The sequence below is a fragment of the Bactrocera latifrons genome, unplaced genomic scaffold (assembly GCF_001853355.1).
Source record: "Bactrocera latifrons isolate USDA-ARS-PBARC rearing strain unplaced genomic scaffold, ASM185335v1 scaffold_944, whole genome shotgun sequence".
In the NCBI taxonomy this organism is placed as follows: Eukaryota; Metazoa; Arthropoda; class Insecta; order Diptera; family Tephritidae; genus Bactrocera; species Bactrocera latifrons.
In genome coordinates, this window is record NW_017537650.1 from 12,227 (window position 1) to 39,573 (window position 27,347).

At 36.6% G+C, this 27,347-nt stretch overlaps 2 protein-coding genes across 6 annotated transcripts in view; one reads left to right on the forward strand and one right to left on the reverse strand.

Moving 5' to 3' along the window:
* The first annotated feature begins 253 nt into the window (after positions 1 to 253).
* On the forward strand, positions 254 to 1,174 carry LOC108977726 (circumsporozoite protein-like). 2 transcript variants are annotated; one of them, XM_018947580.1, is made up of 2 exons: positions 254 to 497; positions 531 to 1,174. In XM_018947580.1, exons 1-2 carry the CDS (start codon positions 287 to 289, stop codon positions 968 to 970), a joined length of 651 nt encoding a protein of 216 aa, XP_018803125.1. In that variant the 5' UTR covers positions 254 to 286; the 3' UTR covers positions 971 to 1,174. The 2 variants fall into 2 exon arrangements, with proteins under 2 accessions (XP_018803125.1, XP_018803126.1); XM_018947581.1 differs by having other exon boundaries at positions 579 to 1,174.
* A 3,696-nt stretch (positions 1,175 to 4,870) lies between these two features.
* Positions 4,871 to 27,347, reverse strand: part of LOC108977725 (acidic phospholipase A2 PA4) — a 34,992-nt gene continuing 12,515 nt past the window's right edge. For 2 of the 4 annotated variants that reach the window (XM_018947575.1, XM_018947576.1), the window contains 4 exons: positions 9,041 to 9,202; positions 8,808 to 8,977; positions 8,549 to 8,743; positions 7,691 to 8,483 (listed from right to left, as the gene is read on the reverse strand). In XM_018947575.1, the coding sequence (XP_018803120.1) occupies positions 7,915 to 8,483; positions 8,549 to 8,743; positions 8,808 to 8,977; positions 9,041 to 9,201 (1,095 nt within the window). In that variant the 5' untranslated portion in view covers position 9,202 and the 3' untranslated portion in view covers positions 7,691 to 7,914. Of the gene's footprint in view, positions 5,245 to 7,690; positions 8,484 to 8,548; positions 8,744 to 8,807; positions 8,978 to 9,040; positions 9,203 to 17,568; positions 17,607 to 27,347 lie in introns of those variants that run through there. The other 2 variants (XM_018947579.1, XM_018947578.1) reach the window with 2 other exon arrangements.

Here is a 27,347-nt window from a genome sequence, read left to right on the forward strand (position 1 = left end):
GTTATATTTTTTGCTTTGCGGTGAATGTTTTTTGATTTTTGGTTTGTATTTACCAAGCAAAAAATGTTTTGTAATAAAAAGAGTTGAAAATTTTTTTCAATACGCAGATTAAAGAGTTATTTGCAAAATTCAATTACACAGGTGTGCGCATTTTCAAATATTTACAGAATATGTCTGAATTGAAAATTTTTTGGGAAGAAATTGAGTATAAAAGCACTGTCATTGAAATCAAATTCACACAAGTTCCTAGGGATCGTATATCTGGGTATACCATATTAAGAACGAAATGGCGAAGTTATCTACGTTCCTGTATATTGCCGTTTTGGCCATGACATTTTTTGCTTTAGTTAACTGTACTGAAAACGATAAAGGCGAAACTAAAAATCAGGACCAGTCCGCTGGTAGTCCAACAAGCTCTGGTAACGCAACAGTCGGCAATAATCCCACTGGTAATCCAACAAGCTCCGGTAACGCAACAGTCGGCAATAATCCCACTGGTAATCCAACAAGCTCNGGCAATAATCCCACTGGTAATCCAACAAGCTCCGGTAACGCAACAGTCGGCAATAATCCCACTGGTAATCCAACAAGCTCCGGTAACGCAACAGTTGCTAATAATCCCACTGGTAATTCAACAAGCTCTGATAACGCAGCAGCTGACCCATCAGCTAGTGAAGAAGTTGGCAATGGATGTGGACGTCGTAGAAGAACAGGAATAGAAATTATTTTAGATGAGTTATTTTATGAATGGCTTGGACCGAAGGGACAAATAAAATGTGGCAAGCCTGGAAGGGGTAGAGGTAAAGGCAGTAGCGATGAAGAAGAGAAAAAGGCAGAGAAAGAAGGAAAGAATGAAGGAAATAATAAAGGAAAGAATGGAGGAAAGAATGAAGGAAAGAATGAAGGAAATAATGAAGGAAAGAATGAAGGAAAGAATGAAGGAAAGAAAGGAAAAAAGCGCGATGACTAAAAGCAGAAAGCTCCGTAGACGCCCAAACCAAAGTCATAATGAATGTCCGACACAGTGCAATGAAAAGGAGCCCGCCAACGATAAAAGACGATTTCTAAGTATTTTCAATATGTATTTTTTAAAAGATTATCTTCAATCTTTTCACATTCAATGTACCTCAAAATAATTATTCTAATAAATTGTAAAATAAGCAGCATAAAATAATTGTAGCTTAGCTTGCTTTTGTTAACGGTATTAATCCGGTGATAGCTACATGCCACAAATAGAACACGAAAGTAACGGGCGAGCTCCACGGCCGAACAATTCATTTGATTTAGGAAACAGCCTATTTCAAAGAGCCTGCAAATAATTCACAGTGTAATTCTATTTTAACATAGTTGCCTTTCTTGACAGCTTTTTTAAAAATTTTACGTATACAAAAATTAACTCTGAAGGTTGCCACCTGTAGGAAAATCATCCACAGAATAATTATAGGATATTGAAACCTTACAAACTTAAGAGATTCTTCTTCTTATTATTACGCGATTATAGCCGAGTTAACAACCGCGCCCCAGTCGTTTCTTCTTTTCGCTACGTGGCGCCAATTAGATATTCCAAGCGAAGCCAGTTCCTTCTCCACTTGCTCCTTAAAACGGAGTGGAGGTCTTCCTCTTCTTCTGCTTCCCCCGGCGGTTACTGCGTCGAATACTTTCAGAGGTGGAGTGTTTTCGTCCACCCGCACAACATGACCTAGCCAGCGTAGCCGCTGTCTTTTAATTCGCTGAACTATGCCAATGTCGTCGTATATCTCTTACAGCTCATTGTTCCATCGAATGCGATATTCGCCATGGCCAACACGCAAAGGACCATAAATCTTTCTTTCGCAGAACTTTTCTCTCGAAAACTCGCAACGTTGACTCATCAGTTGTTGTCATCGTCCAAGCTAAAAATTATATACTAAAAGATAAGTATATATTAAAAATACGTGTCCCGTTGTTTTTCCGCGATGGACTTCTAAACTATTCAACCGATTTTAGTAAAATTTCCAGTTTGAACCTACTTAAAAGATTGGATAGTTAAGACAACGAAGAGTTTTAAGGAAAAGATGAGGTAAAAGTATTTTTTAAAGAAGACTATGTTGCTTCTGAGCTGATAGTGGTAAAAGTTCATCTGCGATATCATTGCGGAATGTCAATAGGCTCTGAATCTCCAGGTTTAGATTATTGGCGGAATTTGTGCTGGTTCCGAGATATTATGTCCTTAATGTTTGCAAATCTTTCAAATAACTTTTTCAAAAATCTAGATGTTAGGTATCTTTGTATGTGGCTTCCTGGTACTTTGTCTTTCCGTTGTTCTCACAAGACAAACTCCTTTCATTTTCCCAACGGACCTGTTATTAAGGCCTACGATATTAAGAAGACTGAAGACGATAGTTAGCGCACACTGAGTGATCTGCTTTATTGTGGATAGGACAAAGTATATTCGTATTCTAATCATTGAGCATGTTTTAATTCTGTCAAATCATGCTGTTCAGCTGGAACATGCGCCTCTCCAACATATCACTGCTGGCTTTAAATAGCTCAGCCGGTAATCCATTAGTCCCTGTGTTGGTGTTTGTCGATCCTCTTTTCATAGATCTTTTCCAAGATGTGGCGCATGATGAATATCTGGTCAGTTGTTGATTATCCAGGTGTAAAGCCACACTGATAAGGTCCAATTGTTTTGTTGACGGTGGGCTTTAATCTTTCACACAATAGGCTCGATAGGACCTTATATGCGATTTTGAGAAGGCTTATTCGAACTTATTCATGATCGGGCAATGGAACGTTCGCTCCATCCTCATCGATTGGGGTATCGGGTTCACCATCTCCTGGTGTTATGCTTTCACTACCACTCAGCAGGCTGGAGAAGTGTTCCTTCCATAACTTCAGTATGCTCTGGGCATCAGTAACTAGATCTCTTCCGGCGATTCTACAAAAGTATGCTCCGGACCTGAAAACTTCTGTTAGTAGCCTCATCTTTCGTAGAATTTTCGATCATTACCACTGTCGGCCAGTTTGTCAAGCTCTTTGTACTAACGCATTTCAGCTTCTCTCGCTTTTTGTCAGCAAATGCGTCAGGGAGCCAAAAAACTGAAAAAATCGCGTAAGCGAGAAATGTTCTGCGAATTATTCTGAACAGCTTTGAGCTATGACTATGGGCACCTCGTTTTGAGCCAGTGATTTTTAAGGTGAAGTTTCTTAGAGATCATAAAAATTTGTTTGTCAGTTCCGAATATCCTATTGATCATTTATTTGTCAGTACGTCAGATCGGGCAACAAAAAAAAATCAACCCGCTCTAATACTTGTATACATACATAGTCGCAAGACGAAGTAAACCAAGGATATGGTAGCTTTGTATTCTTTGAGCATAAAATATTTGATTTATTTGTACATATGTAAGTTAAGTGTTAATTGATACTGATTTACATTTGATATGTAACAGAAATATATTTCAATTTCTCTTTATAGATAACTACATTAAACTAGTGTTTGAAATACATCGGTATATACTTATATAAGATATCTAAAGATATTTACGCCTACAATACGATACTTTTTGTACTAATCTGACCTAATTTTTTTGCATTCTTTGTAAATTTTTTAGCTGGTGCAACTTTAAAAACAAGAAAAACTAAAAAAGGTTGCCACATTAATGAAAATTAAAATATTAAATAAAGGGAAGCGATTGTGTTATTTATGAAGTTTGAAAGAAGAGAAAACATTAACGTTGCCACTTGATTTTTTTTTAAATATAAATAAATTATTATTTGCAAATTTTCATACACAATTGATTTTAAAATCAAAGCCGTTTTGAAAAAGAACTAAGTTATTCTTATGAACGGTGTTGCCACTTTTCTTGGATTCTAAAAAATGCATAAATAAAAAAATTATCTTCGTTATTTCGTGATTATGTAATGACATTTCTTGAATATGTTTTAGTAGTATGAAATTATGATGTTGCCACCTGATTTTAAATATAAATAAATTATTATTTGCAAWTTTTCATACACAATTGATTTTAAAATCAAAGCTGTTTTGTAAAAAACTCAGTTATATTTTTGAACGGTGTTGCCACTTTTCTTAAATTCTAAAATATGGCTAAATTAAAAAACGAAGTGCAAATGCGATTATAATAGGTTGTCAAAAAAGTCTTGCGGTATTTTTTACTTATTTTATTTTGATTTTATAACGGTTTGATGACTCATGCCCAGCTCTTGACCGATGCTAGGGCTGCTACTATGCCGGTCTCTTTCGACCAATTCAGCGATTTTATTGCAATTTTCGACGACAGGCCTTCCGGAGCGTGGCGCATCTTCGACCACCTCTACACCRGAACGAAAACATTGAAACCATCGTTGTGCGGTGGAAATGGAAACTGTATCGGGTCCATGAACTGCAAAAATTTTATTGGCGGTTTGAGCTGCATTTTTGCCTTTATCGTAGTAGTACTGTAAAATATGCCTTATTTTCTCTTTATTTTGCTCCATGTTTGCGACGCTACAACTCCAGAACGACTAAAAGAAACGACAATCAATCAAACACGCGTGAAATGAGTTTTCCAAAAAGGTATAGCATGACCCGTTGCGACGAATAAAACTAGAACTACGCGCTCTCAGCGAAAACTAGCGATAATACCGCAAGACTTTTTTGACAACCTAATATAAAAAGATTTCTTGAAAAATATTTAGTATGAATTTATGTAGTTACCACATTTAATAAATATGTATATACGCTAGCGCACTAACAAAACTTTTAAAAAATATATATTATTATTATTACTAATTAAAAAAAAAATTTAACCAATTAATAAAAAAAATTTTTAAAACAATTAAAAAAATAATAATTTTAATACGTACTATTAAAATATTTAGCGTTGCCACCAGCTTACAAATAAAAATAAATATTTTTATATTAATAAGAGTTAATAATACTTTATCTCGTCTCGTTTCCTTCACGATATCATTTGGCGTAATTTTCTATCTGTTCGTTTGCTTTAAGCAATTTGCATTCACTGGTAATCAGGTATATTGTATGTATGTATAATTAGGTACTCATATATTTTTAGTAAATAAGTTGAGATAATTGCTGAAAGTTTCGTTGTTCTGTTGCTCCTTCGATACCGGTCATCTTCCTTACTTTGCTCTGTATTCATGTTTTAAGTGCGTCCTGGTGCACTGGGTACATATTTTTCGGATGGTTGATATTGCCACTGAGCGCAAATAGTATCCTGTTCCGTTTTATTATAACCGGCCCTAGAAAAAATGAAAGAAATTATAACACCAAATGATAATTTAGAGAGTTCATAGGCTTATATAAGCAATTATTTGATCTAGCGAGCCCACTGTCAAGGACAAGCAACAGAATACCACTTACTATTTTCCTATAGATTTCACCTGGGAGGGACGAGTGAATTATATGGGCAGTCCATTAAAATTGCAAGAGGTGCTGAAAGTTTCTGGTCATTTCCTTCGATTTAGATTCAAATTTATAAGTTACCAAAGTTGGAAGTAAAAATTGTTATGTAATTGAGTTCTAAAACTGTTTTGCATGAGAACCTCGTCGAAACTCTGATCTTTGTAAATAAATATTGTTTACTAATGGATTATGTTTGAGAAAAAGACTTTTGAATGTTGGCTTTGCTTGAGGCAAGACCAGAAATTATAACATAAAAGCTAGAACAGCTGTAACCTCTTCCAGCCCACCTCTTCGTGCGGTTGTTTCAACTCAAACTTTTCCAATTGCTCAGTGTCTTATTGCTGCAAGTTCTGACCAGCACTATGGAGGAAGAAAAAGTGGTCATCCAGCGAAAGCTGTTTACACGTGGACAGAAGAAATACGAAATCTGAGACGACTGCTATCTTGTTGGCTATGCAGACGACATGGCCACCGTCATAACAGAGCGAAATACTGAAATAGCCGACGCAAACTCAGACAAGTTATGCTGCGAACACGGATATGGTTAAAATCACATGGTTTTCATCTAGCCGCGAAAAAAACTGAGCTTACTCACTAGAAAGCATATCTCGCTGGAGGGGAACATGCAAGTTCACTCAGAAACGACGAAACCCCTAAAATGCCTCAGTATAAGAATGGATGAGCGGAAGGATCGTAGTGGGCTCAAACTCAGCACACCGCTGTAAAGTCAGTAAATATAACAATGTCGCTATCAAGACTTATGGCAAATACCGAATCATGGACGCAGGCAGAGCTGTATTTTAGTACCGACATATGGTACATTCAACATGGATGATAGGCGAAAAGTACTCTCCAAGGTACATAGGACAGCAGTCCTGACAGTCGCCTCTGCGGACAGCACCGTATCCAAATCCGCAGTGCGACGGCAACACGCTCTTGCCTTTTTTAAGGCATTTGGCCGTTTTAGTAGTGGAATATTTAAGGAATCCTAATGAAGTGCTTGCGCTTTGGCCCTGTGTCTCCCTCATTCAATGGCATTCTTACCGTGCGATTCTGTACTGAGATGCAGTATCAAGTCTATAAATTTGAGATTTTAAGTTGGAGACAATTTTTGAGACTTGAGACGATTTGCTATTCTGTAAGTGACAGTCTCAAAATCTATTACATTTTATTATTCAAAGATGTTTTTATACTTGAATGAAAATAAATATGTCCATAACAAATATTAAATTTTCAAGAAAATAGTCAAAAAATATAATTATCAATAAAAATAAAAATATATGTCGATTTTGTTTCATAATGTTTACGAAATTTTTGTAAAATTGATTTATTTTTAACCTTTTCGTGTTTGAGTTCCTTACAAAATATAAAAAAAAACGACAATCGATTAATATCTATGATGAACTCTATTCAGTACATTCAAAATCGCAGACAAGCGTTCTTTTTGGTTTTGTGACCTGCTAACTACCAGGTGTCAAATTTGAGGCAATATTTTGAGACTAAAGCTAGAGACTGTTTAGTGAATAGTAACTAATCAAAAATTGAGATTTTACCACAAAATGTTTCAAATAGAGACTAGAGACTGGTTCAAAATTCGAGCCACTAGAAAGTGAGCCAAATTTCTTGATATTGTAGTAACCATTCATGCACGAAATAAGAGAAGAAACTGACACACGAATTGGTCCATCTTGGAAACCTTGCAATGAAGTAATGCGAAAGAGGTCTCGGGGCAAGAGAAAATAGTCCACGGTAGAGGGTAAGAGTAGGATGACGATCCCCGTATGATGCGCAGGCATTTTAGACCCTCTTTATGGTCTAAAAAACAAAAAAAAAACATAACAAAAAATACCTGAACCTATTACCTTCGAACCAAGTGGGGGACTTTCATTTGTAAGTGAATTCATCTTGTATGTTCCGATTCTTAAATGGCTTGGCATTGCTGCTGTCAGTTAAAAAATCTAACTTGAAGTCGTAAGTAGTTCTATTGTTCATGACAAGCTGCATACATCAGAATCTGCACATTTAATTATTTCTAACGCTAGAAATTGCCTGTGCAAATGTGTACTGATTTCTTCTCGTCTTTATATCAGTATTCCTTTCTCAGATGCGTCAACAGTAACCTTCTTTCTTACCAATTGTTTGCTGTCATTTTCTCTTCCCTGTTCTAGTGTCCGAAAGACTAGATGAGAGAGACAGCTATTTACGTCTGGATATCTAGAACTGCTCGCTGATGACGCGAAAAGAGCTCTGTCCAGTAAGATAGAAAAATCACCAAACAAAAGAGTAATTTATAAACTTTTATTAAATAATAATGTTTATATGAAGTTAACACAAAATCTTTAATACTGCTTTCATGTGAAACTAAAAGTAGAAGTCTTAAACTAAAAATATATAATAAAAAAATTATGAATATTTACAAAAGCTGCTTAATGAAGAACTCATAAACCTCTGCAAATAAATAAACTAAATTTTAATTGCACAACTTAAGTCAGTCTTTCGATGTCTCTTCAATAATTCCAAAAATTATTCGGCGATACATTATTTCTTTGATTGTAAAAATAACTGGAACCTGGATTTGGACGATCATAGTAATAACCACGCTCCTCTGCTGAGCGGCCATTACCATTGCCTGTGGGCAGCTCGGAGCTAACGCGGGAATTGAAAGTGTCCCACAGTACACTCGGCCGCTGCACGATCTCGCGCAAAATATTCACTGCGGCCAAACCCACCGAAGCGACTTTTACACCCAAACGCTTGGTGAGCGAATTGAAATTTTGTCTTACAGCCGGAACGCTGTCAGAACGCAGCGCACGACCGTAGTATTCATTACCGTGAGTGGGCCCCGGATAAAAGTAAGGCTTTGGCGGCAAGCCATAGGGGTGTGATAGAATTTTCTCTATAACATTGCCCGCATTGGGCGGCACATACAGATCCGCCTGACGGAATGTAATATCACAGCGATTTGTACGATAAAAGAAATCTTCAAACCTTTGGTGCGCCGAGCATGGACTGCGCTCTTGAAAGCAAGTCACCTGTACCACGTTGTAGAATATTGCGCCCAGCGTGTTAGCCGTTTCTGCGGAGTAAATGAGAAAGTATGAAAATTTTTACGCTCTTAACTTAAAAACTACCACCAACTACCTGTGTTTAACGATTGTAAACATTTGCGCAAACGTGCATCACAGTCGCAATGTGAACGCGTGAAAGTGCCGGTATTGCAGAGACCGCGTCGGCACTCGCCCACATTCAATACGTTCGGACAGTGATCGTGTTCGCGACAGCAGCGATCTTCGGCGACATGCGGACCCAAGTCATTATAATCGTCAGCGGTGGTGCCTGTGGTGTGTACATATTGTAGTTCAACATCATCTGTATGTAAGTTAGTAAAGCCAGAACTCACCTGGTCCACACCATTTCGTGCCGGGATAGATAAAACCCAGTCCTCCACGAAACTCGCGCCCATACGAGCCGGATTTTAAACAAACCTCCTCCAGCTCCATAACCGATTCGCGCGGTACCTGTCGTATGCGTCTGGGATCCGATTGTAGCAGCATACGTTGGATATCACCACTAGGAAATAGTTTATACATAAATTGGGAATTAAGATTCCTTACTTCAAGTAAAGTAACTCACCGATCAGTATGCATTTTGCAGAATGGATGCCGCGAGGAAAGCTCTACCATAACCGACATGGCGTTATCCGAGATCAACACTGCGGAGCTCCTAACACTATTAACAAATATTGTCGCCACCAGCGCAACCGTTAGAACGAGAATGAAGAGCTTCTTTGACATGCTGCAAAAGATAGAGAAGATTTTTTGGTAATTAAGAGTGAAGTTCAAATTTTCTCCATAGCAATCAATAACATGCCTGAGCAGATGGAAGTGACACTTTACGGGTTGTCCAGGTTCAAATAAGAACTGAAGGTTTGACCCAGTCCAAACTGTTCTCTTTCAACATTGTGAGGCCACATATTACACATGGAGCAAGATCTTCTTTTAAATTTATGTGCGCTTTATTTAAGGCAATTGAAGCCTTAAAAATTCTAACTCAACTCTAAACTCTCAAAGCATAGAGTTGAATACCTAAGGAAAGAACCAGAAATAGAGTGTTGTGTACTTAAACTTCGCATTAAGGAAGGGAACATATGGTAAAGGGTTGTATTATGAAATACTAACCAGAAAAACCAATCGTATGAAACTGAAATACGAGCATAAAGTGCCCTTAAAAGCGTTGTTAAAAATTTTCTTGGAAATGTGAAAGCTGTCAATTAGAGAGGTCTTGTGACTGAACTACTTACTACCTATAAAAAAAAATGGGTTGCAACATGTCCCCTAAAATTCACTTTCTGGACTCCCATCTGGATTTTCCTCTAAAATTTAGGGGCCGTAAGTGACGAACATGGGTAACGGTTCCACCAAGCCATTTCTGCTACATATAGAGAAACGGTAACAAGGCAAGTGAAGTGTCAGTTTGCTTGCCGATTACTGTGGGACATTGTTAAGGGTTACCACAAAAACAAAATATCGCCGAAAAATATCGACACTAACATTTTAAGGTACTTTTTGGTTGATAAAATAATATAACAATAATATGTCTATCGCTGTGTTTTTTAACAAAAATACACATAGCAAAAGAACTATAGGTGATAGAAGAAATCTGTAGCTATTTTCTGCATTTGTGGCAATTTTTACGTAATAAATAATTTGTAGACTCATAGTAGGAAATCAAAATACGGATTGCAACATGATCCAGAAGATTTATTTGTATATAATATATTAAAGTGTAATTTCTGTTTAAGTATGAAGAAAACAAAGCTTTTGTCAGTGTTTTAGTTTCAGCAAGACAACGATCCAAAACATACAGTGATGCTAGTCAAAAAATAGTTGTTTTATAAAGCTCAAAAAGAGCTTAAGACTCCACCGCAATCCGCCAAATTGCAAAACATAAAACAATTGTGGGAAAACTGAAATCTAAGTTGAACAAGTAAGGAAGGGCTAAGTTCGGGTGTCACCGAATATTTTATACTCTCGCATGATAAAGTGATAATCGAGATTTCAGGCGTGGTTGTGAATCGATTTCACCCATATTTGGTACATGTACATCAGGGTGTTAAGAAAATATTATATTCCGAATTTCATTGAAATCGGTCGAGTACTTCCTGAGATATGGTTTTTGGTCCATAAGTGGGCGACGCCACGCCCATTTTCAATTTTTAAAAAAAGCCTGGATGCAGCTTCCTTCTGACATTTCTTCCGTAAAATCTAGTGTTTCTGACGTTCTTTGTTAGTCGGTTAACGCACTTTTTGTGATTTTCAACATAACAGGTGGGCGTGGTTAATATCCAATTTCTTCCATTTTTGAACTGTATATGGAAGTGCCTAAAAGAAACGACTCTATACAGTTTGGTTGACATAGCTATAGTAGTTTTTGAGATATGTACAAAAGAGTTAGTAGGTTGCGGGGCCACGCCCACTTTTCCAAAAAAATTACGTCCAGATATGCCCTCCCTAATGCGATCCTTTGTGCCAAATTTCATTTTAATATCTTTATTTATCCCTTAGTTATGACACTTTATAGGTTTGCGGTTTCCGCCAATTTGTGGGCGTGGCAGTGGGCCGATTTTGGCCGAATTTAACCTTCTTATGGAGCCAAGAAATATGTGTACCAAGTTTCATCATGATATCTCAATTTTCACTCAAGTTACAGCTTGCACGGACAGACGGACAGACAGACGGACGGACAGACAGACATCCGGATTTCAACTCTACTCGTCACCCTGATCACTTCGGTATATATGACCCTATGTCTGACTCTTTTAGTTTTAGGACTTACAAACAACCGTTATGTGAACAAAACTATAATGCTCTCTTTAGCAACTTTGTTGCGAGAGTATAAAAATTAGCACCAGAAGGAATTTTAATTCTTTAAACAACTGTTTCTAATTAGCTGTCGCACTTAATTCACCTTCTTTATAGTAACGCATTGACTATTTGGTAAAAAATTAAAAGAACTCTGACTTCACAACTACAAAACAGAGTGAATTTAGTAGTAAATAGAGCAACACGAACAATGCAAAACTTTTAGGAATATAAATAACGGTATATCAACAATTTTTATCATTATACTCATCAACCACCTACAATAAAGGGAGCGTTTCTAATTAGCTGTCGACGGCTGTATGTATAAATTGTGACAAAAAAAGTACCCGGAATTGTATATCTAAAGAATAATTACTGCTGCTGGGAATAATTTGAGCAAAATTCAGTCGAAAGTTTACATCAGAAGATGTATACAAATCAACTAATATACATATACTAGGTTGTCAAAAAAGTCTTGCGGTGTTATTTATTTACTTTTTTTTTATTTTATAACAGTTTGATGACTCATGCCCAGCTGTTCACCGCTGCTACGGCTGCTACTATGCCGGTCTCTTTCGATTTCGATCTTATCGCAATTTTCGGCGGCAGGCCTGCCGGAGCGTGGCGCATCTTCGACCACCTCTACATCAGAACGAATACGAAACCATCGTTGTGCGGTGGAATGGAAACTGTATCGAGTCCATAAACTGCACAAATTTTACTGGCGGCTTGAGATGCATTTTTGCCTTTATCGTAGTAGTACTGTAAAATATGCCGTATTTTCTCTTTATTTTGCTCCATGTTTGCGAAGCTATAACTCACGAACGACTTAAAAGAAACGATAATCAATCAAACACGTGTTGGCGCGTGAAATTAGCTTTCCAAAAAGGTATTGCATGACCCGTTGCGACGAGTAAAACTAGAACTACGCGCTCTCAGCGAAAACTAGCGATAATACCGCAAGACTTTTTTGACAAACATATTATAAAGCTAAGCATGTACATATGTATGTATATATGCATGTATACAGGTATATCTTCAACTGAAATGCAAAATAATGCAACGTCACTTTTCGTAAGTTTACAAAACAGTTATATAATAGAAACCACTCATACTGAAAAAAATTAGTTTTACGAAATGGTTATGTCTAAGAGCGAAAGCTAAGGAGATTTTATTACATACATACATACATATCTATATATATATATATATATATAATATGATTTTGTGAATCGTAAGCAATTTCAAATTCTATTTATTTGATGATATCCTGTTTTGCATTTTAGGTGACGATATATACATACATACATATCTACCATAATCTTAACACTGATGCGTGGTCTTAAGAAGGAACTGCCAGTCAAGTAGCTGCTTAGATAGCTAATGAAAAAAGTTAGCGAATATACATAACTATGTTAACATACAACGAGACTAATTTTATATATTACAAAAACAATAAATAGCAGAAGCAACAACATAAACCCGTTTACGGCTGGCTAGTTAAAAAAGTTTAAGGGCATGTTAGTTGCTTGAATTTTACGGATTTGTTTTTACACCTTACTTAAATGTAGTTAAGCAACTAAGTAAGCATTTTCAAGAACTCATTAGGTTTAATATCTATGTGAGTATTAATGCCCTGTAGGAAATTTATTTTAAAACCAAAGGCTAAATCCTTTGGGCGGAGTATTCGCCCAGTATAAAATTGTCCGATATATATATATATATATACGGAGGTCGCTATATATATTTCTGGCCTAGGCAACACTAAGTGTTCCCAGGTTTTTAGCATAACATCACTCAGAACGTTTTGTCATTTAATGGTGAATTGTTTTATTTTCAGGAAATTAAAAAATTCATCTCGGCCAAAAAATGGAATTAAGTCGTGAACATTTTCGTGCGATCATTTTTCACAACTTTCGACGTGGATTATCACGACAAGAGTGCATCGATGAACTAAAATCTTTGTATGACTATGAAGCACCATCCTACAGCACTGTGAAAAACTGGTACAACGAATTCAATTGTGGCCGACGCTCGCTCAAAGACGAATTCCGTGAAGCTCGTCCAAAAACAGCCGTTGTACCAGAAAACATCGATGCCGTACGTGAACTGATAATGCAAGACCGTCATGTAACATACCTTCAGATAGAGGCATGCCTATGCATTTCTCCCACCAGCATACMTTCGATATTGCATGAACACCTGGCCGTAAAAAAGGTTTGTTCTCGTTGTATCCCGCACAATTTGACAATTGCTCAAAAAAATGCTAGTGTGGATTGATGTAAAGAAATGCTGAAAACGATCGCGGTGCTTCAAGAGATGTTTGTAAGATCGTCACAGGTGACGAATAATGGATCTATGCATATGAGCCCGAAACAAAACAGCAATCGACCGTGTGGATCTTCCAAGACGAGCCAAATCCAACGAAAATTGTTCGTGGAAGAGCACTTCGAAGCAAATGGCCGCCTGTTTCTTCGGCAAAACTGGTCATGTGGCGCCTGTTCCGCTGGAGCAACGTAGGACGGTCAATTCTGAGTGGTACACCACCATTTGTTTGCCTCAAGTCTTCGGAGAAATTCGAAAAACAAACAGAAGACGAATCATCGTGCACCATGACAATGCGAGGAGTCACACATCGGCTCAAACCAGCGCCGACCGGCTAAAACGTCGAATTGATGGGTCATCCGCCGTACAGCCCTGACTTGGCACCCAATGACTTCTTTTTATTCCCACACATCAAGAAAATAATGTGTGGTCAACGATTTTCGTCGTCAGAAGATGCTGTTGAAGTATTCAAAAACAATGTTTTGGAGGTGTCTCAATCGGAGTGGAAAAAGTGCTTCGAAAATTGGTTTGAGCGCAAGCAAAAGTGTATGAATCTTGATGGAGAATAATTTGAAAAACAATAAAACCATTTTCGTAGATAAATTGGCCTAACGTGTGGAGATAAGCGAACGTTGCCATAATAGCCAACTGTTCAACATTTAGTTCAAATCATGAATGGTAAAAAGTTATTTACAAAGCTAAAACAGAACCTGAATTTGAGTGCCTAATATAATTTTAACATCACCTCGTTTTTGTTGGTGGACACTTTATGTACAAAAGAAAAATTAGGAAGGTTTCAAACGGAGACTAAAAAAAGTAGAAACATAAGTACAAACCTATAGAGATTCCAGGAAAAAAAAATATATTTGTACTAGTGGATAAGACCACGCCTTGCTATGGTATACATTTGATACTATTATTAATAAAATAAACTATTCAATACAGGGGAAAACGTTTTTGACGGTATAAGAATCCAAGGATTATACTTGAGGTTTAATTTTCCTTTAACAAATTTAAGGCTGCATTCTCAATGTGTGGTTACCAGCCTTTCTGTACAGTTAATAGAGTTCTCCGCTTTATAGAACTTTCACTGTATTTGTTATTTATGAATTGTTTTTACTATCCTATCTTCTAAGTTGGTTCAAGTCGGACACAGTGTGCTAAAATTTACTTAAAAAACTTTAAATCGGTTCAGCGTCAGACAATGTGACCCGTACTTTTTATAATATATATAAATTAATTATTATTATATGCAATTGACAAAATAAACGAAATTCTGCAGTATAGAAACCAATTAAAAACGTTTAAGAAGCTTCTAGCTTCTTAGCATTGCGCACAGTCTGTCATCGGGGAGCTTTCTGGACTTTGTGATAAGAAAAATCTAAGGATCTTAACATTATAAATTTTGTAGACAATTTCAAGCTCAGAGATTTTATTCCCTACAGGGTCCCTCTTTACTAGTAAACATGACAGCAAACGAGTCTTCACTGTAGCTAATATTATTGCTGGCCGTTGTATAGACCGTTATAAGGTTGGCCAATTCTGCTAGAGGTCATTACCGTTCTTTTTTCAAAATCACCGCATTAACAGTACTGAATTTACTTTGTTCAAATATTTCTTGCATTTATAAGTTACGCTTTTTATGGCATTCAACGCGCTCGAATTATTACTAATGATTCACATTTTTAGGTCATCACTTATACTACTTATGATTATACGTAAATCATTAGTCGGACCGTTGCCAGCCAACCGAAAATTTTAATTAAACACAAATTTACGTTCAAGTAATCTACAAGCTATATGTTTTAAGTACTATTTTAAAAAAAATTTCAGAAGAATTGAGCTAAATATGGGTATCAAACCAAGGTATTTATAATGCTTCACATCTAAAAAATTTCTTATAAGAGTTATCGCTTGTTTAAAATTGTTTATACAATTAAATTGATAAAATTAATTAATTCTTATTGTGCAGCGAAATAAAATTTTCTAGTTTACATACAAAAAATTCCCACTTTGGGCACTTAAAAAAAAACATCAAAAATCGTTATCATTTCATCGTGAACTTATGTTACAGATTGACAATTAAAAAAATTAAAAATTCCGCTGCACAAAATTCAAAAAACCTGATTTTCCAAAACTATCTTTATTTTTACAATGCCAATGTCGAGTTTTCAGCAGAGCAGTCGGTGTTATAAATACTATAATGAGCAAAAATAGTAGACCTTTTCATAATTTTAAAATTCTTAATTTATTCGAAATCTACATCGTCCCTCACAATGAAATCTCAAAGTTGATAAAGTCAGTCAGCAAAATAGCCTTCAATGCGCGTGGGGATTCATATTTAATGTCTTCAGAAGTCACACGGAACTAAAACAGGCAAATACGGTGGTTGCGACACGATATTGGTTGGGAATTTGGCGAAACACTCACGAAAAATCAATGCAGCATGCCACGCTGCATTATCGTGGTGCAAAGACACAGAGCTGTCGTCCCATTACTCCTAATTTACGAATAACTTCACGCAAACGACGCCTACTACTCAAATAGTATTCAATTTCGGAGTGCACCACACCTCGATAAGCGAATAAAACTGTCAACATAACCTTAATCTTAGACCCGCTTCGACGTGGTATTTTCGTCTTCGGCTCACCTTTACCACAACATCCGGCCGATCGATCGTCTGTTGCCGGATCGTGAGAATAGAACCAAGACATATCACCAGTAATAATATGTTTCATGACATCCTGGTGGCCGGAAAGCATTGTTCAACAGACGTTAATGCGATGCTGTTTTTTCGAAAAAAATTAGTGATTTTGGAACCAATCGTGCTTTTACTTTTCTTACGCCCAAATGATCTTTCAAAATGGTTTTTACTGATCCTTCCGACAATCCAACGATGCCAAAAAGACTTTGTATGTATTTCAGAAAGACAAGCGAATACTAAACGGTAATAATTAGTTTGTTGTTACAATTAGAACAGATGTCACTGACAGTTATACTAACCTAGAAAAAACAAGTAAAGAAGGGCTAAGTTCGGGTGTCACCGAACATTTTATACTCTCGCATGATAAAGTGATAATCGAGATTTCAGTCGTGGTTGTGAACCGATTTCACCCATATTTTTAAGAAAATATTATATACCGAATTTCATTGAAATCGGTTGAGTACTTCCTGAGATATGGTTTTTGGTCCATAAGTGGGCGACGCCACGCCCATTTTCAATTTTTATAAAAGCCTGGATGCAGCTTCCTTCTGACATTTCTTTTGTAAAATTCTTCTGATGTTTTTTGTTAGTCGGTTAACGCACTTTTAGTGATTTTCAACATAACCTTTGTATGGGAGGTGGGCGTGGTTATTATCCGATTTCTTCCATTTTTGAACTGTAAATGGAAATGCCCAGAAGAAAGGACTCTATACAGTTTGGTTAACATAGCTATAGTAGTTTTCGAGATATGCCCAAAAAAGTTAGTAGGGGTGTGTCCACGCCCACTTTTTCAAAAAAATTACGTCCAAATATGCCCCTCCCTAATACAATCCTTTGCGCCAAATTTCATTTTAATATCTTTATTTATGGCTTAGTTATGAAACTTTATAGGTTTTCGGTTTCCGCCATTTTGTGGGCGTGGCAGTGGGCCGATTTTGCCCACCTTCAAACTTAACCTTCTTATGGAGCCGTGTACCAAGTTTCATCATGATATCTCAATTTTTACTCAAGTTACAGCTTGGACGGACGGACGGACAGACAGACATCCGGATTTCAACTCTACTCGTCACCCTGATCACTTTGGTATATATAACCCTGTATCTGACTCTTTTAGTTTTAGGACTTACAAACAACCGTAAGGGAACAAAACTATAATACTCTCTTTTGCAACTTTGTTGCGCGAGTATAATGATATATTCTAAGGGTGGAAGATTAGGAAATGATAATGACAAAACTCCAATCTCCAAAACATATAGTATAATCTTTCTTACTACCAATTTCGGCTTGACCACTGTTTGCGCCGCTTCACCAGTATTTGACCACGATGACCGTTTCAGAAATGGATCGATTTTGCTGCGATTCGTCTCCGGTCTATGAGCGATTTTTTGCGCCACCAAGAAATTCGATACGTATATTCTTTCTGTAACCAGCCTTATTTTAATAAATTCCAATGAGATATTTTTTTACTAACCTGTCTTACTTTTACAATTGTCAGTATTAATATGTATAAATTTTTTAATAAAAAACAAACCATTATCCACAGAAGAATTGTGATATGCCATAAAAAACTGACTTTCAGATGTTGCTGATTATGTGAATTTAGAGGCCTCCAATGCCGAAAAGTGCGAAACTGTTTTGTCTCACTATCCTTGAAAAGTTCCGCGACAAATCTAAGCTAGCTTCATCATTTGTATCTAAAAATGGCAATATTTTCTCGTGAAATTTTAAACTTCCAACGCCTACATGTCCATATCATATCAGTACTTTTGTAACCAAGTCAAATTCAACAATATATTTTGAGAACAAGAATCTCTTCAATTTGCATATTTCAACATTCACCTAAGCAATATTTTACCTAAATTAATATTAAAGCAAACAAACGCTAGACTCTGCTAATATTTACCTAATTATTGTCAACAAAAAGTAGCTAGTCAAAAAGCTACTGAAACGAACAGAGAAATAAATATTTAATGAGCTTATTTAAATAAAATGTTATACGTATCTACACTTATATACATAAATATGTACACACCAAATACCACAGTTAGTCTTAGCTGCAGTCCAAATAGCACTTGACAACCGAGGCCGAACAGAGACCATCATTCAAGATAACAGAGGATGCTAATGAAATTTTGTTAACATACGCTTAATAGTTAACATTCTCTGGTGGTAATGTTGATGGTGGGCATGTTAAAAGGTGCCCAGTTTTATTGAAGCGGCAACTTATAAACATGAGAGAGGTAAGGACAGTTAGGATAGTTATCCCTTAGATCACACCTATCAAATACTAGACAAGGTAGTATCGGTAGAAAGTTTAGCGTAATGAAACAGAAGAGGATGATGAAACATTAGAGTATTGCCGCTGCGTATGTCTAAGCCTCAGCTGATTGAGACACAACTATTTGAATATCTCTAAAAGTTTCAATCCAAAAGAAAATGGGTGGTTTGGTATCTCGAAGAGATACTGGAAAGCTCAATGAGTCAATCCAAAAGAAAAACTTTAACGCATTATTCTAAAAATAGAAAGTGTAAAAAATATATACGAATTGCTCCTATTTTTGTTGTTCAAAAATTAACGTTTGTTTTACAAGTCCAATTTTTTCTCAAAAGTGGCATAAAGTTAAAACCATACGTACTTTAATTCTAACATAGAAAGACCGAAAAAACTTCTGAAGTCAAACATTACACGTAAACAAAGCCTCCTGTTTCCACAAGCTCAGTGAATAAACCAACATAGGCCCCTAGGAAACCCAAATATGTATGTCGAAGTTGAAGAATTAGTCGTAGCAACTTAAGAACTCATAGAACTACTACAACTACATAAAGGCCAGCTGAAAAACCTTCATCATATCGACCTCTGTGGATGTGCGAGACAATTGGTAAAGGGTTAGCAATCCCCAAAGCCAGCTGAAAACAAAGCAGGTTTATAAAAAAAGAGGTCCACACTGCGAAAAGTGCATATGCGTCAAACGATGCAAAGGTGGCACTAAAAAATTTTGCTGGGTAATTACCCTGGATGTGAAGAACAGGTTCAGTGCTGCGAAATGGGAAAACATCTTCAAAGCACTGTACAAATACCCGCTACCAAACTTATTTATTATTATTTTGATGAATGCTATTCGAGGCGGACGAGGGCACAGAGAGCTGCTCTGTTTCGAGTGGAGAACACTCCACTCCTTGCAGTAGCAAGCCGGGGTTTTAAACTCCCTGCTATGAAAGCTGATGGACACTGTGTCCGTTCCAAGCGACTTGTTAAACACTAAATTAAAGAAATATGATATAATGTGTGTGGCGCAAATATGAGTCCAGACGTTAGATATAAAATCGAATTCGCGTGAATATACAAGTTATCAGAGCGTCTATAGCGGCAAGAAGAGCGGAGAGCACCAAATGCATCGCATTGTTACAGCAACGTTGGCAACCTTCATCCATGGGACGTTGGAGCCAGAGATTGAATCCGAACAATCCATCATTTAGAAGAGTCCAACTGCTACAGTGCAGTCAGCCAACCTTTTGTGCTCCTTTTCCAGTCTCTCGAAGAGCATTCTCTGCTTTGCTAACAAATCATAACAGTTTACTAAAATAAGCGAAACTATAAACTATTGTAACGGCTAATATTTGCTAATTATAACGGCCTTAAACATACCGAAACTGCTGCGTTGTGCTCCTACTTGAACTTGAAAACGAAATCACAAAAGAAGACGCCTTTTATTTACATATTCATTATTAAAAGGCCAACAATTATAGCACATCAAAATCGTTTTCATACCTAGCAGTCGTATTCATATCGCCTCTACTCTGTAGTCTATATTTGCGCACTCTGCCCGCTCTGCTAACAGAAATCTCTGTACATAAAAGAGCAACAACAAAGTCGTTCAAATGCACAAGATTAATTTACTAAAGTTATTTGATCTGCTATTCTAACATTATTTTTCTATTTGCTTATGCCAGTTTATTTAATTTATACCAGTTGTTTGTTTGATTCGTTACTCTACAAGCTTTGGCGTAACATAGGCAGCAAACGTTGTGTGGGTTGCGCTTCTGATTGTTTTTATTTAATGTGCAGCTATTTACATATTTTTAACTGTCGTTTGTTATTTATAAAAAGGTCAATATTTAGGCTAACTGTTTGCTATCGTGCCGATTCAGGGTCAATAGCTTCTTTCAAGTCCAATGACCGTTCGTTTTCGCTTCGTCTGTTGTGGCGTTTGTGTTCGTCTATTGACCGCAATTTAAGCACCGTTTGGCTTTTGTTTTAAGTGCATATTTATTGATATTAATAGATTAATTGACTAACTTATGAGCCCGGCACTATCAACGTGCTGAAGAGCTGTTTTGATTGCTCTCTCATTTCATTTGTCGCATTTTTACCATTTTCTATTTTTTTATGTTAGTGTAAAAGCTGTGAGTTTATTGCTTTTTGTTGTAGGTCAAATATTCGTCTTTTTTTAAATGCTCTGTGGGCCATCAAAGCAAAGCTAAGTGACGTATTTACTGCAGGTTTATATAATATATATGCCTACATGTATACATACTGTATTTTTATAGCAATACGTGCGCATTGGAAATTGATAATTTAACAAGTAAGGAAGCGCTAAGTTCGGGTGTCACCGAACATTTTATACTCTCGCATCAAACACCGTATTTGTGTAAAGTTTTATTCCGCTATCATCATTGGTTCCTAATGTATATATTATACAGAGAAAGCACCAGATGGAATTCAAATAGCGTTATATTGGAAGAAGGCGTGGTTGTGAATCGTATATTTCGTACATGTCATCAGGGTGTTAAGAAAATATTATATACCGAATTTCATTGAAATCGGTCGAGTACTTCCTGAGATATGGTTTTTGGTCCATAAGTGGGCGACGCCACGCCCATTTTAAATTTTTAATGCAGCTTCCTTCTGACATTTCTTCCGTAAAATTTAGTGTTTTCTGACGGTTTTTGTTAGTCGGTTAACGCACTTTTAGTGATTTTCAACATAACCCTTGTATGGGAGGTGGGCGTGGTTATTATTCGATTTCTTCCATTTTTGAACTGTATATGGAAATGTCTGAAGGAAATGACTCTATGGAGTTTGGTTGACATAGCTATAGTAGTTTCCGAGATATGTACAAAAAACTTAGTAGGGGGCGGGGTCACGCCCACTTTTCCAAAAAAATTACGTCCAAATATGCCCCTCCCTAGTGCGATCCTTTGTGCTAAATTTCATTTTAATATCTTGATTTATGGCTTAGTTATGACACTTTATAGGTTTTCGGTTTTCGCCATTTCGTGGGCGTGGCAGTGGGCCGATTTTGCCCATCTTCGAACTTAACCTTCTTATGGAGCCGTGTACCAAGTTTCATCATGATATCTCAATTTTTACTCAACGGACGGACGGACAGACAGACATCCGGATTTCAACTCTACTCGTCACCCTGATCACTTTGGTATATATAACCCTATATCTGACTCTTTTAGTTTTAGGACTTACAAACAACCGTTATGTGAACAAAACTATAATACTCTCTTTAGCAACTTTGTTGCGAGAGTATAAAAAAGGAAGTATGAGACAAAAATACAAAAACAATTAAGTCAAGTTCACTTACGAAAGTGTTTATTTTTATAAGAAAGGGCAATTAAGTTCGTGCCGAACCGAGCGGGTGCCGAGCTCGCAAATTTCTTAGAATTGTAGTTAGAAAGTTGTATGTAGTAGGTCAATTGACAGCTGTTCGATCATTGTTTGTGAATTATGTCATTTTGCGTGAAGCAAATTTAGTTATTAACGAAAAAAATGAATGAAAAGGAACTGCGCGTGTTGATAAGATATTGCTTTTTGAAAGGAAAAAATACAGTTAAATCAAAAACTTGAACCCCAGATCAATATTTTCAGACGTTGTGAAATGAACACCGAAGAGGGTGGACCCGGATTTTATCCAGCCAATGACTCAAACTTCAAATCGGCAACATTCCTCGAAATTTATTCAGAAGAGTTTGTTATCGACGAAAACCTCAAACAAATTTATCTAATAGTTTTGGGTGACCGCAAAGTAAAGTTTTTCAAGATAGCACACACTCTAAAGATATCAACCGAACGTGTACATCATATCATTCACGAATATTTTGGTATGAGAAAACTCCATCCACAATGTGTGTCTCGCGAGCTCACTTCTGAGAAAAAACAACGATGAGTTGATGAATCGAATCAGTGTTTGGAAATTTTAAATTGTAATAACCGTAACGGAATTTTTTCGTCAATATGGGATAATGGATGAAACATAGCTCCTTTATTTCACTCCAAAGTTTAATCGATAATCTTTCGAGTAAACTGCATGCGATGAATCCGCTCCAAGGCTTCAAAAAACGCAACTGTCGGCTGACAAGGTAATGGTATTTTGGGATGCGCATGAATGCCTACCTTGAAAAAGATAGAACCATTGACAGCGCCTATTACATAGCGTTATTGGTGCAGACAAAAGCACCGAAAAATGGCCACATTTGAAGAAAAAGAAAAAGCTGATCCTGGGAAACAATGCACCCTGTCACAATTCAGTGAAAACAATGGCAAAAACCTATGAATTGGGCTTCGAATTGCGCCCGCACCCACCGTATTTTCCAGATCTGACCCCCAACGACTAACCTGACTGTTCTCAGACCTCAAAAGAATGCTTGCTGGGAAGAAATTTTCGTCCTATGAAGAAGTGATCGCCGAAACTAAGGTCTATTTTAAAGCAAAGGACAAATCGTACCACAAAAATTACATCGAAAAATTGGGGGGTGTCTATAGTCTCAGTGGTCTCGACAAAAACAAAGTTATACACTCTCTCGTTCATTTTCTTTGGTGGAAAATCTCTTTCACTATTATCGAAGCATACGTTATAAGGGGGTTAGCAGTAGGCATGAACCAACCTCATACATTTCTGACGCCAAAGCACATTATGCTTAGCGAAACGTGCAAATCTAATATTTTAGCTTCAGTCCGCCGTCATTAAGCTCTTTTGAACATATCGTCGCACTAGAAACAATTTTTGAGTGTTCCTAATCCTAACTGCCAATTTTCCTTTCAATTGAAACATTGACTACAGTGAAAGACATTCCACCCCAAACGACTAAAAGCTGGACAGTCGCTAAGGTAAGGTGTCTATGTTTCAGCATCTTCTATAAAGTATGCTCGGTATTCTGCGGTTTTCGTTAGAAAGTCTCTTAAGATGGGAGCGCAGGCGTAAGTACTCTTTGTAAATCCCTAATATATTATCTAATTCTTATTTTTAGTCGCTTTTTGGTGTGTCACTCAATCCAAATTTTTACCTACATATATGGTACGCTATATTGTGATGGTCTTCAAAAACCTTAGAGGTTCGTGCAGTTTCATTGGTTTTAAGTAGGCTGTGACTGACTGAGTTGCTCCACTTTTAAAAATTACTGAGTTTTCTACAAAAAGTCTGTTGATTTTTAGGTGGTTTGCCTTGAACATTTTAGGACTTTGAACGTTTGTGAAAGATCCACTTTAATCTCAGCGTTTCCCTTTACTGTCTATTCTCACTATCGAGGTTTTATAGCTTTTCTCAGATCTGCTTATTCATCGAATAAAAAATTATGAAGTTATAAGTGATTTTTGATTAATACGAAATTTTAAGGCAAGGACTTAGGTAGTGTTTTTTACAAGTTCTAGCTGATTTTTCAGGAATGCTCTCAAACTAAAATATTTTACCATGCCACCCATTTTGGAAACACAGTTTTTGTTGAATTAAACACATCTTGAGATTGTAGATGGTTGGGTCTCTCTAAACTTTTCCTATTACGATCATCACTTTCAGCTGAAAGCCGGAAATCGAATTTTCTTTAGTATATTAGAATAATCTACGTTCCACATCACCAAATAGCTGGAACCCTAGTTTCGGACTTTTCCTATTACCCATCATCTCTTTCAGCTGAAAGCCGGAAATCGAATTTTCTTTAGTATATTAGAATAATCTACGTTCCACATCACCAAATAGCTGGAACACTAGTTTCGGTCAATAAAATTAGAGTACAAACAAAACGAAGCACAAGTAAGTACTATGCAAGAGTGTGTTCTCAGCTTATCTTGTCTAAAGAGAAGTTGTATGCTTCGTTTGTGGAGCTTAGAGACAACCCATATAATTTGATCTTTCGAATATTGGTCGGTTCTACGTTACCAGTTTGTTTTTAATACCGAGTAGGAATGTTAACTCCGTTGTATTCTTTAGAAGATACATATTTGAGGTTTATTGTTGTCACTACCACCACAACAACAACACAAGCTGCTCTTTGGTATGCAACTGTTTAAATTAATTAACTTTCTCACAAAGATTCTTAGAAATCGCTCATTTTGTTTTTATTGTCGAAATTTAATAACAAACAATGCATGGATTGCCAGTTAATCACCGGCGAGTTTTTTATGCCAGTTCAAAATGCTTTTCACACTCGGTTCTAAAAAAAAACAAGAAAAAAAGAATACCCTTCACAAATACAAAAGATTCCATGCAAAATCTTGTGGAATTCATGGCAAACTGAATACACCTTGTTCAGGTTATAAAAACGAGCGTACTAAGTATAAGAACTATGAAGTTATGCTGATGGCCAGTAGAAAACATAGTTTATGCAAAGTCTTAATCAGTTTGAGTTAAGTTCTAGGTGGTTTTATTTCAGTTGTATATTTTTTTCTATGCTGTGACTTGCCAACCGTCTGAACGAAGACATTTTTGTCGAGTTTAACTCAAACGTGTGTTTGAACTGTGCGAAGATAATCTGATTATGAGAACCAACTTAATAGATTTATATTATATTTTCTATTTCTAGTGCTAATTAAATTCAATTTATTTCGCGCTTCTTAAGCAGTTAACGTGAATACGAAAGCTTTTTAGTTTTAACGACGTTGTAAAAAATATAAAGAATGCTTCGAATGGTTACATTATGTACATACATGTGTATATCGGCAAGTGTGCATATAAAAGGCTTTATTTTGCGAGTATTTACAGTGACTGTGGCATTGAAATTCGCCAAAAAATCTTTTTCATTCAATTCGTAATTTAAACTGGTTTTGATGGCTCATTATTTCATTTTCAATGCTTCTTTAGCGACAGCAGATAATTAATTTAATAAAAATGATAGTCATCATACTCTCACGACTTCACTGTAAGTATAAGTACTTGGAGATATATGTATATAGATATACAGTTACTTGCTATGAGTGAGATTAGTTTGTAGTATCGATTTTGGTCTGAAAGGTTTTGAGCATCTTTCAGCTATTTCTCATTACTACTCCACCGAAAGCTCTGCGATAGTTTTCACTACAATTTAGACCAATTTGAGACAGAATTAGGAAAGCTTGAGTACATATTAAACTATGACTGATGATAAATGACAAAATGATGAGCAATACAAAATGTCAAAAACCTTCGAATCCCATAATACCTACATATATCACATTTTTTTCCTTGATAATCTTTATCTGGATGAAAATTCAGGTATGTCGGTTAGGTAGACCCGAACCTCATGCAAATTGTTTTTGTTATTATTTTAAAATATTATTAGTTTTATGTCACAATGTATAGAGATAGATTCTTGCTATATAAAAACAATGAAAGACCATGATACTTAATGGTCCCATCAAAAGGTGCGCATTGATCAATTTTGGTCCAAACCTCGTTAATCCTGAATATTGTGGCTTAACTCGCTTAGTCTTAGATTTGTCACTGAAAACCCCGAGCTGGCATTGCTAACAAAGAAACATATTCCGATTATAATTGACATGAGGACAACAACAATAAGAACACAGTAGGTTGTCTATTACTTGTCTGTAAGATTACACAACAGGTTTACCTTCTGGGCACAAAACCAACAAGCTGCGGAAGAGGCGCCTAATTTCCAATAGCTTAGCTGGCTGATGGTCGACCTCGGAGGATTGTGATAGTCAAAACGAAAGCCTATGATGTCAACCACACAGAATTTCTTGTTCTACGGTGCAGCGTTATAGGACTTATGGAGGATAAATAACCGATGTAAGGCCTTCAAAGATTTATGATTCTTTCCGCATTGGCAATGGCGAATTTCATACTCGATGGAACGATGAGCTGTATGAGTTATACGACGACATTGTCATAGGTCAGCGGATTTAGAGACAGCGACTACGCTGGTTAGGTTCTGTCGTCCGAATGGATGAAAACTCCATTCCAGCTCTGAAAGGATTCGACACCATACCCGCCAGGGAAAGCGGAGGAAGACGAAGACCTCCACCCCCTGTGAAAGATCAGGTGGAAGAAGTAACGACTAGTGCGCTGTTGTTAACTCGGCTACTACCGCGTATTCGTTGGAAGCACGAACGTCAGGGTAGATGAACGGCTGGGCTAACCAAAAATATGAAAGAATGGTCCAGCAGGTAATGGGTGAACTATTATACCACGCAGATATGATCCGGTGATGGATATCTTAGAAAAGAACTTGTACTTATGCAAATAAAGAAGAGCTGAAGCGAATCGAGTATCCTGTTATACTATCGATTTTGAAATGCGTAGGCTGGCAAACGACACTGCACACTTTGGGCGGCCCCCTGAATGCGCTCAACATACTCTAGCGACATAACTCATGTTTCAATAAAATTCCATAGAAAACGTATGGTTAAAAAAAAAAACGGAACCTGGATGCTACCAATGAAATGTCAGTCTAAAGACGAGAAATATGGAACGCCAACCTAAAAAAATGCTAAAACGAGCTCAGGGTGCGCGGCGGTTCACTACAGCAGAGTTTATAGTGAGCTGCAAGTAGTACATACCGTTGCTGTGACGACAGCATTAATGATACGGAAAGCTTTATTTCCAAAAATTCTCATTGTTTATAATTTTAATTTGACTTCTTTGATTATTATTATTTAATTATACTAAAATTAACCATATTTTCTAGCTCTTCACTTTATTTTATTCTATTACTTACAAACTTCAATTATTTTGAAAACTATTTTTAATAAGAACAATATTATTTGTTTTTAATAATTATTATTTTAGTAACAGGTTTCAATAATTACTCTTTATATTATTATATTACATAA